The 12,879-nt window shown below is 40.9% G+C and overlaps 1 protein-coding gene across 3 annotated transcripts in view; it reads left to right on the top strand.

Annotated features, from left to right (window-relative positions):
- The first annotated feature begins 286 nt into the window (after window positions 1-286).
- BDNF (brain derived neurotrophic factor) overlaps window positions 287-12,879 on the top strand; it is a 55,734-nt gene continuing 43,141 nt past the window's right edge. For 2 of the 3 annotated variants that reach the window (XM_044258992.1, XM_044258993.1), the window contains exon 1: window positions 287-388. In XM_044258992.1, coding sequence (XP_044114927.1) covers window positions 386-388 — 3 coding nt within the window. In that variant the 5' untranslated portion in view covers window positions 287-385. Of the gene's footprint in view, window positions 389-1,365; window positions 1,446-12,879 lie in introns of those variants that run through there. The other variant, XM_044258994.1, reaches the window with a different exon arrangement.

Below are 12,879 nucleotides of genomic sequence, written 5' to 3'. Positions count from 1 at the left end.
GCGGTTGGGAGGAAGCCCCAGGAACCACCCGCTATTTAGCAGGGCAGTTGGGCAGTCATTGGTAACCTCGCTCATTCATTAGAATTACGTTAGAACTCAAGAGAAAACGTGTCTCTCGGAGTGAGGGCGTTTGCGTAAATCTATAGGTTTTTCAACCTCGATGCCAGTTGCTTTGTCTTCTGTAGTCGCCAAGGTGGTTGAGAGTTTAAGCTTGCGGATATTGCAAAGGGTTATTAGATTCATAAGTCACACCAAGTGGTGGGCGATCCACTGAGCAAAGCCGAACTTCTCACATGATGACTTCAAACAAGACACATTACCTTCCAGCATCTGTTGGGGAGACGGGATTTTAAGACACTTGAGTCTCCAGGACAGCAAAGGCACAATGGTGAGTAGCAATAAACCCCGCATTATAATTGAAAAATCTTGACATGTTGCTTAACAACCGGCATATCACAGCTCTTCCTGGCACTTAACACGCCAAAGAACAGCAGCTACTCAGGCCAGGAGAATCGGGTTTTTACATAGTGCAACTTTAATTGGAATCATTTGAGATTTAACACAGCAATGTGGAACTGCGTGGAACAAACTTGGAGCTGGGGGGGGTGTTATATTGGCTGTTCAAGGCTGATGCTTCTCTCCCAGCCTTCTTGCATTCCATTCTTTTCCTCTATGTGTGTGGTGTATGAGCATATTCTATGATTTATTTGTGGGCATGTAATTGGCATTCACAGGGGGGTTAATTTCCATCTAAAAACAATAATGCTACTAGAGGTTGGGGTTAGGGGGTGGAGGGGTAAGGATGGGGTAGAGACTGGGAGTTTGGGTGCGGATGGGGGGTGGGGTTGGTGGGGGAGAAATAAGTCAGAAGTGCATATCACCGGTAATGAAATGGGTAATCTTCTCATAGAAGAAAAGGGTCTCATCAACATGTGATCAACTATTAACAGGATGGCTTTGGCAAAGCCATCCACACGTGACAAAACGTAAGGAAGTGGAAGAAACCGTCTAGAGCAATATCAAGTATCACTGAATTAGAGATTTTTTTAGCCTTTTCCTCCTGCTGCGCCGGGTGTGTAATTGGGCGATCGGAGTCCATTCAGCACCTTGGACAGAGCCAACGGATTTGTCCGAGGTGGTGGTACCCTAAGTAGCCGTCTTAGCCCCGCAGTAAAGCCAGCTTCGTGTCGCCCTTAAGAAGCGTCTTTTCTGAGGTTCGGCTCACACCGAGATCGGGCTGGAGAGAGTCAGATTTTGGAGCGGAGCGTTTGGAAAGCGAGCCCCAGTTTGGTCCCCTCATTGAGCTCGCTGAAGTTGGCTTCCTAGCGGTGTAGGCTGGAATAGACTCTTGGCAAGCTCCGGGTTGGTATACTGGGTTAACTTTGGGAAATGCAAGTGTTTATCTCCAGGATCTAGCCACCGGGGTGGTGTAAGCCGCAAAGAAGGTAAGCATCGGGGCGGGGACCCCCTGCAACCCCAATTCTTGAGCTATTTTGATACTCGGTCTTCCCGAGAGGACTTGTGGTGAAGGGGAGGAGGTAGAAGGAGAGCATGAGAGGGGGGTTGTTTCCTGGTATTTGCCCAGTTTGGATTGCCCTAGGTTAGAGCCTTGGGGTAAAGCGAGAAGGGGGTGGGGGGATAAAGAAAAAAAAAATGCTCAGTCTTCCTGCGGATATAATGAGTTTAGTTAACTTGGACCTGCATATGTCTGATTCAAATGTAAGATTTCTCTTTTTCTCCCCTTACCTCCTTTTCCGTTCTCTTTGCCGGTGTGTGTGTGTGTGTGTGTGTGTACAGTAGATTCATTACTAATTATGAGGCTTTTACACAACATTCAGTTTCCTAAATTTTGACTTTGTACCATTTAGAATTAGGCTGTGGTGGTGGTGTACGGTGGGGAGGAGGAGGTTGGGAAGAGGGTAGGAGGTAACGCTAAATCTCCAACACAAAATGAATCAAGGTAATTTCAGCTCTTCTAGTGAGAAGAATTCATTCTCTATGTATCTCTCCCCCCTCCCTCTCTTCCCCCCTCCCTCCTTCCCGCCCCCCCTTCTTCTACCCCGCCCCCTCCTCCTGCCTCCATCCCTCCCTCATTCTATCTCTTCCCCTCTGTCGCCCTCGCGCCTAGCTGGATGTTTCTTTCCGTGTGTGTGTGTGTGTGTGTGTGTGTGTGTTTTCCCCTCCCTCCCCACGAGTTTCGGGCGCTGGCTTAGAGGGCTCCCGCTTTCTCAAGGGAAGGGGAGCCGCCGACACCGCGCTCCGCTCCCCCGCCGGGCCGGATGCCTCACTGAGCCCAGGTCCGAGTCAGTCGGGGTAACTAAGGAGAGGGGGGGCCTCTGCTTGGGAGGAGAAGGTCCTTTCCGGGCTGAAAAGCCAGGGAGCGGGCCGAAGGAGGGGGCCTGGGTGGCTGGAGGCGATGGAGAAGAACACTCGCAGATCCGCTCGGCGGCTGGACAGAGCCACCAATCAGCTGGGGCTCAGACTGCCTAGCCAGCGCGAGGATGCACCCGGAGGCGCGGGTGGAGGGCGGCCGGCTCCACGCCGGGCCGGGGCCGCCGGCGCGATGGGCCGGGAGACTGGGAGGATCGACACTGCTCAGAGCCTCCCTACCTTCCGTTCCACCTCCCCCGCCTCCGCCCCCGGGGGGACCCGGAGCGGCCAGAGCCAGCGGCAGCACTGTCCTTTGGCCTCTCCTCTGGCACCCCAGGGAATTGCGCGCCCCAGCGCGTGGGCCACCACCCTTTCCACACTCTTACAAACCTCAACCCACCCCCTTCCCGGACCCTTTGTTCCGGCCGCCAAGCCAAACCCACTGGCAGTTTTCGCCCCAGGGCTTGAGCGTTCTGGACTCCTCCTTCCCGGATCAGCCCTTCTTAATTAAGAGTCTAGGGCTTGGGGTGGGGGCGGGCGGTAGCGTAGGGGAAAACCTATTTCCGAAACTCTATAGACTCGACTATTCTCGCGAACGAAAGAATCCCAACTCTGCTCAGGTGGAAGGGACGGATTCATAGGCAACGCGAGGATATTGTGGAGATTTAGAAGGGAAAAAAAAAAAAAAAAACAGGCACTAGGATCAGATGACGGTGATAGGCTGCTCGGCACACAAAGGGAGCGTAGGGCAGGGTTTACGGAGCAAGTCTGCAGCAGCGAATGGGGCACAGATTGTTCCGAGATCCAGTCGTTTTCTCAGTTAGATCTACGCGAAAGGAGGAGAGGGGAGGAGCAGGGAGGGGAACTAGGCGGGAGGGGCTGGTCTTGGGGGCGGGGGGATTTCTGATCAGTCTGATGCAATTCCAAGCGTGCTGCAAAGGAACTCCAAGGAGTCCGCATCACCATCGCCACCCACCCTTCCCAGATGGTGCTGTTTTAAATACGGATCTGCAGGGCTGAACGCAGAACTGGGAGATTTATTGCAAAATCCCGAGAAGGGAGGGGGGCACAGGGAATGGTAGGGCAGAATTTAAAGGTGCAACGCTTGCTTTTCCCCAGTCAAGCGGCAACGGGTCGGATTTTTTTTTTTTTCTTCCTTGTCTGCCTGTCTGGATTCTAATTCACCAAGGAAGAGGTGTAAATATTGTGACATTTCGAGGCGGCTTGATGGATGAGAAAAAAATCATCTGTCACTCTAAATTGCAGAGTTCCCTCTCCTCGAGATGTCTCTCTAGCGAATACTCACTGCTGCCTAATACAGTTGCTAGGGCTTCAGATGAATGCATCGTTAAGGGAATATTATCCTTTTAGTCGACTTGCCAATTTATCTGACAGTCGAACCGAGAAAATTGTAGATTTCGCGGCTCTGGGAGGCAAGGAGGGAAAATGCTTAACAGTCTAATTCTTGTAACCTCGACATCATTAACCACTTAAACCTGCAAAGTATCGCGTCATCTTCTCTTACATACACACACACACACACACATCCTCGACTTATGAGATAAAATGGTTTCGCCTAAAGTGCCGTGGAAATGAATGTCACTTTAAGAATGTGCGCCTGATATTCACTGTTTATGTGTATTTACATAGAACTGCTCAGCACGGAGGCAAGAAATTTCAATTCTCCTGTTTGAAATCAGACGGAAGATTAGAAGGTGATAGGGGAAGAAAGGGAGGGGGGTGTTTTTAACCCTAAAAATTAACCGTATTCTAGCCTACTTCTATACCCCTGGTCTTGCATATTAATATTTCCGTGTGTGAGATTTTAGCTTGGTCTAGCTCCCCCAATGGAATATATCAGTATTGATTCAGATGAAAATATATTCATCCTGCCTGTAGCTTTTTCAGTGTCATTGATAGTAAGACCTACAACACAGCAATTTTTGAGGATTGAAAAAAAAAAATGTCTGAAAGGGTTTTGCAAACTGGGATGCGGACACTCTATAAATGGGAGGTATCACTATGACATTCTTTTTACATGAAACATTTTCATTTAATGGAACCAGGGTACTAATTATTTTTAGATAACCATTTGATTTGTATGGTTAAGGTAAAAAAGTGGGGATTTTATAAGCAAGTTTTTTCCTGGCTTACAAAATATTATTTGTTTATTGCCTATCAGTGTAAATTGGAAAGAAGGCCTTTGAAAGATCTAAAATCAACCTACATAAACTTCATTTATTTGCCAGACTCTTTTTCTAACAAGTCTTTCATCTAAATTCTTAATAAGAGGAGAAGCTAGTGAATTTAGTTTTTCTTTTCTTTTCCTGGCCTGTCCTCTAGGGGAAACATTAGTAAGAAACAACATCCCTAAATCAGGCAATGTGAGAGGCAAGGCCTAGATGACCACAAAACAGATAATCAGCCACAAAAACCAACAAAGAGAAATAAAGAAAAATCAGCACTGAGGGATGACTGAAAAGGGATTTTTGTTTTTAATTCTATGATTTGGGGACCAGGCTCCAACTTGCTCAAATAACATTCACAGGATCAAATTGCTTACAATCTGTCAGTTAAAATGATGTCTAACTGAACATATTTTTTAATAAATATTCTTCTACCAAGGGCCAGTAAAGTTATTCTTTGCTTTTAATTAGGACAAGCTAACCATTTAAATGACTCTAATGAATATGAACTGATACCTGGTTTTAAAATTCTGCTTAAAACTAATTTTTTTTTTCTGAAAAGCACTGACTTGCCAGGAAAATATCTATTTTTGTAGCTTTCTTTTCACTCTATGGATAATTTAATGAGTTGCCTATTTTAATTTTACAACTGCTACCTCAGAAGTAACTCAAATTATCTTTCTTTGGCTCGTGTCTTTCTCTGCTGATCTACTACTGCTGTGTGTGTGTATGTGTGTGTATGGGCATGTTTGTCTCTGTATGTTTTCTGGTGAATTTCACAAGCAGAGATCTCTTAAGTTTACATGCCATAATCCATGTAAAGAACAGAGTGTGGTACTTAATGAAAATAAATATTAACACTTAGTGAGAGCTTACCATTATTAAACCCAATGGAAATAGGGGGAATGCCTTTAAGGGGAGAAAGATTAAATTCTTAACCAATAAAAAGAAAATTTCCTCCCCCTCTTTGACTGAAGAGTGATCATACTTTCAAAAATAGGAACTCTTTCTTTTTTTACTTAGGAAATTAAAGCTACTGCTTTAGTAAGTGTGTCTTGAGGAAGATATACATGTTGCATAAAAACTAATACCCCAAAATAGCATGCTGAAAAGATCAGAATGTTAAATTCTTTATCCCTGCCTCCATTTTCATTTGGCGATTTTTGAGAGCATTCATTCTGTTTTTGTTTTTTTTTTTAATTTAGGCAGACTTTTAAATGCTTTTTCTTTTTTCTTAACATTCTAAAGGAGTCCTACAAATAATTCTGCGATTATGCAGACTTTATTTGTATTTCCTGATAATTGTGTTTTGTAGGCATGTAGTGCTGTGATAGCTTTTAATAAGTTTCCTTGTTTGTTCTCTTCAGCAATTGTGTGAGGTAGGAATTAGCAGTCACCTTTTTACAGATGAGGCAATTCAAATTCAGAGTTGTCCAAGACCATGTTGCTGGTAAGCAGTGAAGACTGACAGAGTCTTGTTTCTTCAAATTTCAAGGATTGTGCTTGTTCCTCTCCAGACTATGTTGCCTCAAATGCCACTTAGGCATCTGACGGGACTTTATATGTTATTTCTCCTATTTTGATTTCTTTGATTAAAAAAAAAATTTACCTACAAATAGTTCCCAGAATTCTGCTATGACCTTCCCTTCCAAAACCATTTCAATCTCCGACAATTGGAGGCTCAAAGAAGGCAAGAGTCTTCCTGTAGCTGACATACCATCTAAGGCACGATCACTAAGTCCCCCAAAACCAACACAGAAAATAGGAAGAGCCAAAGCCAAGAATCATTTTGCTTTTACTTGTGAGTCATAGAATCTGACGGCTGGGAAGGTCCTCAGAGGTCACTTAGCCCAGCCCATATCTGATGCATGAATTCAGGCTGGCTTGTTTCCTTCTAAGCCTCTGGAATTTCACCCCAGTTTTAGATTCCTGGAATCTTGCTTGCCTTGTAGATATTCTGATACTTATGGGGATTGTGAGCTTGACTGGCCATTTCCTACTTCAGGCCCAAAAGGTATATTTTCTATGGACCCACTAAAATTCATAATTTTATACAGTAAGCATTAACTGACAACCTGGAGATTCAGCAATAAGGAAGACTAAATGGTTCTTATCTTGGTGGAGCTTATAGTTTAGAGACTTGACTAGTTCCTTAATTTGCTCTAATCCCTAGAAGGGGACAAACTGCTAGAATCTTACCTTTTTCAAGAGAACACAGTGAACAGCCCGAGTTAAAGCTTCACTCCCAACTAGTCAGTAGCTGAGAAAAAATCAGTTGTCTCCCTCCATCTCTATTTCTTCACACATATGACAAGAAGATGTTCTCAGGATAAACTCTCAATTCCACTTTAGCTCCAGGTTTGAGTGATAGAATGGATAACTCTTTCTTGGTAGAAGGTAAGTACTAAGTCACCCTAACATTTGATGATTTATAATTTGGGGTGCTGCTCGGTCTTTAACTTGTTAAGAAGCACATTATGAGAAGTGAAGGCAACTTATTTAAACCCAGCATAAAAGAAATCTAGATATTGAGTCTATCGTTTTCTGAGAAATGATGACTTAGAGAGTTTTAATTTGAACAATGATCCTGAACTCCTACAGATTATTTTTTAAAGGTATGGGATGGTGAGATTGACTCACTATCAAATTAATTGCTTATTTTCTTTGGGCAAGCGTAAATTTTAATTTTTCAGGTCATTTCTTATTAAAATCAGAGATATTATATCTTGAAATTGTCTGGGCCTCATGAATAATGCATCATATTATACACATGATAATAGATAATTAGATGGACCAACCAGGAAAAAACATGAAAGGGATCTGGTAGCCCAAGGATTGCAGAAGGTGTGTGGGCATTTTGACATCCAGGAAATGCTATAGATCTGTCCTTAGCTAACTCAGCCTGGTAGAGATAATTAAGAAAAAATGTGGGTGTAGGAAGGCTGCAAGCCATTCCCTGGGATTGGCTAGCTTGCTGCAGTAGTTCAAAAACAATTGGCACAGCCACCCACACTGGACATGATTGCCCTTTGATGAGGCAGCTATTGACTTTTATAAAGATGCCATATTTAAAATAACTTCTGATGCACTAGGGATGACAGATATCATTCTTGAATTCTATTTTAGACAAATGGCAAAATATATTCCAAAGTATTAATTTTAAAAATTTAAAAAAAAAATTTTAAATCTATTTTCTAAAAACCAGAAGTTGAGCAACATGTCACCTGACTTTAAGAGTTCAGTCTGAAACTGGGAGAAACATGGTCTACATGAGACATTTTGTCACATTGCAAGCATTTTCTGGACCACCACAGGAGTTTGAAAGTACTCTGCTGATGCTTTTAACCCCTGAGTAAACATTAAATGCACTGAAAAAAACTGACACTGGGAAAGAGAAACCCAATCAATGGCCCCAAAAAGCAAACAAAAATACTCAGACCTTTGTGCTCAGAGTGCATGTTATAATGTATGGAATTCTAGAAATTCCTTCAGAATATGCTAGGTCCCATACTTATCAGGACTAGAAGGAATTGGAATTGACTTATCCCCAGCTTCAAGGAACTGGAATTGACTTATCTCCAGCTTCAAGGAAAATACCAACTACCTACTACCCTACCCCCAGAAGACTGTAGGAGGAAATACCCAACCTGGGTGATTAAAGCCTTTGAGATAGGACTTTATAGGGTGAGTGAATAGAAAAGAGAAACATGACAGTGAAGAAAATTAAGCGGAGAAAATAAAAAGCCAAAATGGGATCAGTATTAAACAGGGATTCTGGAAGTATCCCCTCTGAGTTTTCCTTAAGGCCATTCGTCCATTGAGACAGATCTGCACAATCCGTGCTCCTTATTCTGGTTACTTTGGCAGGAAACTGTTCTGCTTTTACCATCCTCCTCCACTAAGGGCTACTTTCTCCTCTAACAACTTCCATAATGAATATTTTAAAATGAGCTTGTTAATGTTTCTCCTTGAAATCTGTTAGATTAGCATGAGCTTTGTAACCACTCTGTGCCATGGACTCCACTCTTGGCAGTCTGGTCAAGCCTATGTAAACCCTTCTCAAAATAATGTTTCTAAATAAGTAAAATAAAAAATTGTAAGGCTACAAAGGAAGCCAGTTATATTTAATACAGTCATAAAAATATTTTAAAATAGTATATTATGTGATGCAGGAATATGCTTTTTTAATGCACGAAATAAGGTCTAACACTATGTAAATACTAAAATTTTGAACTAGTGATAAGCATCAACATATTTTGAGATGTCTGTAACAACGAACAAGTAATATGAAGGTGTCTGTGATTACTACTGGTGACAAAGTCTACAAATACTACGATGCAGCATTTCACAAGCATTTAACAGCACACCTGTTGGGGGGTACTTATGAACATGGTATAGATTCAGAAATTCTTATCTCTTGATGTCTTCCAGAATTAGCCATTGAGTTTTCCTCTCTGGCAGAAGGAAACTGGCATTTCGGGAAAACTTTTAAAATATACTTTCACCATTAGACAAGTTGCTAAGGGGAGAAAGAACCAACTGATAATGTGGTTAGGGTATAGTGAGTGACATGTTTCTACTGGCTGACATTGCTGTAACTCTGAAGTTTATCCTTAGTACCACCCACACTAACCCACTGCCCTAGAAATCCACTACTGTATTGAAAAACGGAAAAAGTTGGGCCACTTGGTGGCTCAGTGGGTTAAGCTTCTGCCTTTGGCTCAGGTCATGATCTCAGGGTCCTGGGATCATGTCCTTCATCATCCTGCTTCCCCTTTTCTCAGCCTGCCTCTCTGCCTACTTATGATTTCTCTCTCTCTGTGTCAAATAAATAAATAAAATCTTTAAAAAAGAGAGAGAGAGAGAGAGAGTTCAGATTCAGCATTGCCTGGGACACCATGTGTGACTTCACCAACCTCAACAAACTACAGAGACTTCGTAGTGATACATAGTATCACTATATGCAAAATTTCATGGAAACTATATGCAAATTTCATGGGATGGGATGACATTTATTTTGTACTACTCGTGCTAAATTCTTTGCTTTGCATTTGAATATACTGTTTAACCCTCAAAGCAGCTCCCTGTGACCTGAGATAGATTATATTCTAATGGTACCAATAAGGAGAGTGGTGCTCAGAGAGTTTAAGTGATGTACCCAAAATTACACAGCAAATTGTAAGTGGAAAAGCTAAAATTCAAACCTAAAGTTCTCTGGTTCTAAAGCCCATTATAAAATCATGACTCTGTATGTAGTAGCTACCACCCAGATTGGATTTGCATCTCCCATTTTCAGGTTTGCACATATATTTTGTTAAGAGATCTTTAACCTGCCCTTTGAGATGGCTGGGAATCTCAAAATTGGTAGCCACAAGTGCTAGTCCAGAATTATAATGAATCTCTGCTAACTAATGAAAGACATTCAAACCACTCATTGTCATCTATCTTTTCTGGAGCCCCATTTTCACAATCACCAAAAGGAGACACTGATAATACTTGGAGTTTTGTGGGGATCAAATAAATTAATAATAAAATCAAATGTTACTGAGTTCACTGTGGTGAGCATTCTATACTTCCAGTTAATTGAATCAACAACAATCTTTCTAGGCAGAGATTATTATTATTCCCATTTTAAAGATAAGAAAACTGAGGCATCAGTTAATTAATTAACTGTCCTAAATTAGCAGAGCCAATAAGTGATAAAGCTTGACTCAAACTCAGGTCAGTCTCATCCCAAAGCCCTTTCTTTTATTCAGTAAACTAATCTGTAAACCCCTTAGCTGTTTATTATAATTTATGTCGTGTTTGAAACACTAGCAAGAAAGAGAATTTCCAGAAATAAGTATATCACCACCGAAGAGCAAGATGAGTATCTGGAACTCTTCACCTGCCTGTTTTTCCTTCCACTTACTTTAACAGATGATGTCTAATTCCTCAACTTGTTCAGGGCAGTTCAAGTTAGCGGATTCTGAGAGTTATTGAGTTACTGAGTAAGAAACGTTATAAATTGTTTAGATTAGGACTTAGTGTGTTTTGAAGCCATTTCATAAATTTGCCTTTTCGAACTGTTAGTGGCTGTAGCATGGCAGATGCTGAGATGAGGCACACCCTTTCCAAAAACACAGTGGATGACAAACCTCCAAAGCTAACACATTGTTTACAGATATGGAGAAGAGAAGGATGGACAAGCCCAATCCTGAATGTAATTATAGGGCTTTACAGCCCATGTTAGCAACTAAAATGTTTATTGGCTTTCCTTGTGCAATTCACTGTTCTTCTTCCCAAGGCTCCACTCCAAACTTGGGATTTCTCTGGAAGTCACATTTCATTTGGGAGGATGCAGAACTTGGTGTCTGGGTCCTTGGGGTCTTTGCACCAACTCAGAATTCAGAACACCAGCTCTAGAAATAAGCTGGGAGGTAGTCCAGGCAAGAGAGTTATACTTGTACATGAGCATCTTTCTGATAAAATGCATCCATCATCCTCCTGAAAAGCAACTCTGAGAAAGATGTAGCTTTAAATGAGGAACTGGAGGCATACTAGTAAGTCTTAGCATGATTCAATGGTGTTTGCAGAGCTGCCAAAGTTACGTAAGGAGTCAAAGATGGGGAGACATCATCCTGCCTCCCCTCTGATTTATGCAAGAAAGGATGGTCTGAACTCAAAATATATTTGTTACATCCTGGAGCTCAGAAACCATTTCCACCAGGAAAGGATGATCTTACAGGACATTTTAATGTATGAAAAAGACCACCAAAATCCTTGTCAGAACTGCATTCTCTAAAAGACAGAAGAGTACGAATTCTTACCTTGGCTTAGGGCTCTAACTTTAGGAGAAAGAGTTACATGAGTTTCAAGTTTAGTTTACCAAGTGATAGACAATTCCTGAAAGGAGTCTGAATGTAGATGGGAAAAAAGTATCTTAAAGATGATTTAGTTCACAGGTACCTCTAGTGCATAGAAATCACGTGAATCATTTGTTCTTTCTGAGCTAAGGTCTGAATGTGCTGCCTGTTTATAGCCCACTGCCCTCGTTCTATTGATCAGGCACCTGGGGTACACACTAGTAAAGATCTCTCAACCTATTCAACAAACATTTCTAGGAAACTTATAGTATCCATGAGGGCTAGTGGAGTGACTTGCCCAGGTCATATGGCCAGAAAGTGATAAAGTTTAACCTAGGACCTAAACTCCCTTGACTAGTATATGGGCCTTAAAATCACATCATGTGACAATGGTAGTTCTTCTATTTTCCAATAATAAAAAGATAAAACAACGAATGCCTAAATTTATATATAATTTATATTAATTACTAAAATAGAAACATAATTAACAAGATATTGATAGTATTCTAATAAGACTTTGTTAACTTTAAACTGATGGGACAAAACTAATTATATTTTAAATTTCTTCAGCACTCCACCATTACTTTAGGATTATTGAGACACTAGCTAAAACAAGATGAACTGAAACCTCAAATTTTCATTGATTCCTATATTATTCCCTGAGTTTTCAGTTACTTCGTTTGGTTCTCAGTTCTTATCTGAGATTTGAAAACAGTTTTGTTTGGTTTACAGTGACAATTTTTGTAGCTTCCTCCCCACTCGCTCTATGAAAACAAAAACAAAAAAATTGATTTTTTCCCTTAAAATGATCAAAAATAAGAGGGGAATTATAATATTAATTATACTTCTTAAATTCCCTAGTCTTAAAAATGTTAGGGAATGTTTGCTAATTTAAACTTTATATTTTTTAACCCACATCATTTTTCAAAGTAGTACTCTTTTCCTTTTTTTCGAGGCAGGGGTAAGCTCTACACCCAACATTGGGCTTGAACTCATGATGCCAAGATCAAGATATGCAAGCTCCATTAACTAAGCCAGCCAGGCGCCCCTAAGAAATACTCTTTAAGGCTGTTTCTTTGTTCTTCATATGACATCCATACACATCATTCCACTTTTGTGATTAATTTCTATTATTAAGTACTGTTCTGAAGTTGTGCATTTGTAAAAACCAATTAATTGATTGGCAAATTAGATATTTATAAATTCTTCCTAAAAATGAAGAATGCAGTTTATATAAATAAATAACAACAATATGAGTTATCAAAAATACAATAACAAAAAGTAATATTAAAAATGTTAATTAGCCAAGAAAATAGTCAAGAATATGTCAAACTTCTATACATTTTTTGAGACAAATTGGCATCATGTAGGTTAGCATGATTCTCTTTTATGGAATTCAACTTATTTTTACTCACTTTAATTAGTTTTTGTGTGCAGATAAAATGGAAGGCAATGGAAATTTGGCTTGCAAAGTAGTT

The sequence above is a fragment of the Neovison vison genome, chromosome 7 (genome assembly GCF_020171115.1).
Source record: "Neovison vison isolate M4711 chromosome 7, ASM_NN_V1, whole genome shotgun sequence".
Lineage (NCBI taxonomy): Eukaryota > Metazoa > Chordata > Mammalia > Carnivora > Mustelidae > Neogale > Neogale vison.
The sequence above is the reverse complement of the archived record's forward strand: the minus strand, read 5'-3'. Positions and strand labels throughout refer to the sequence as shown.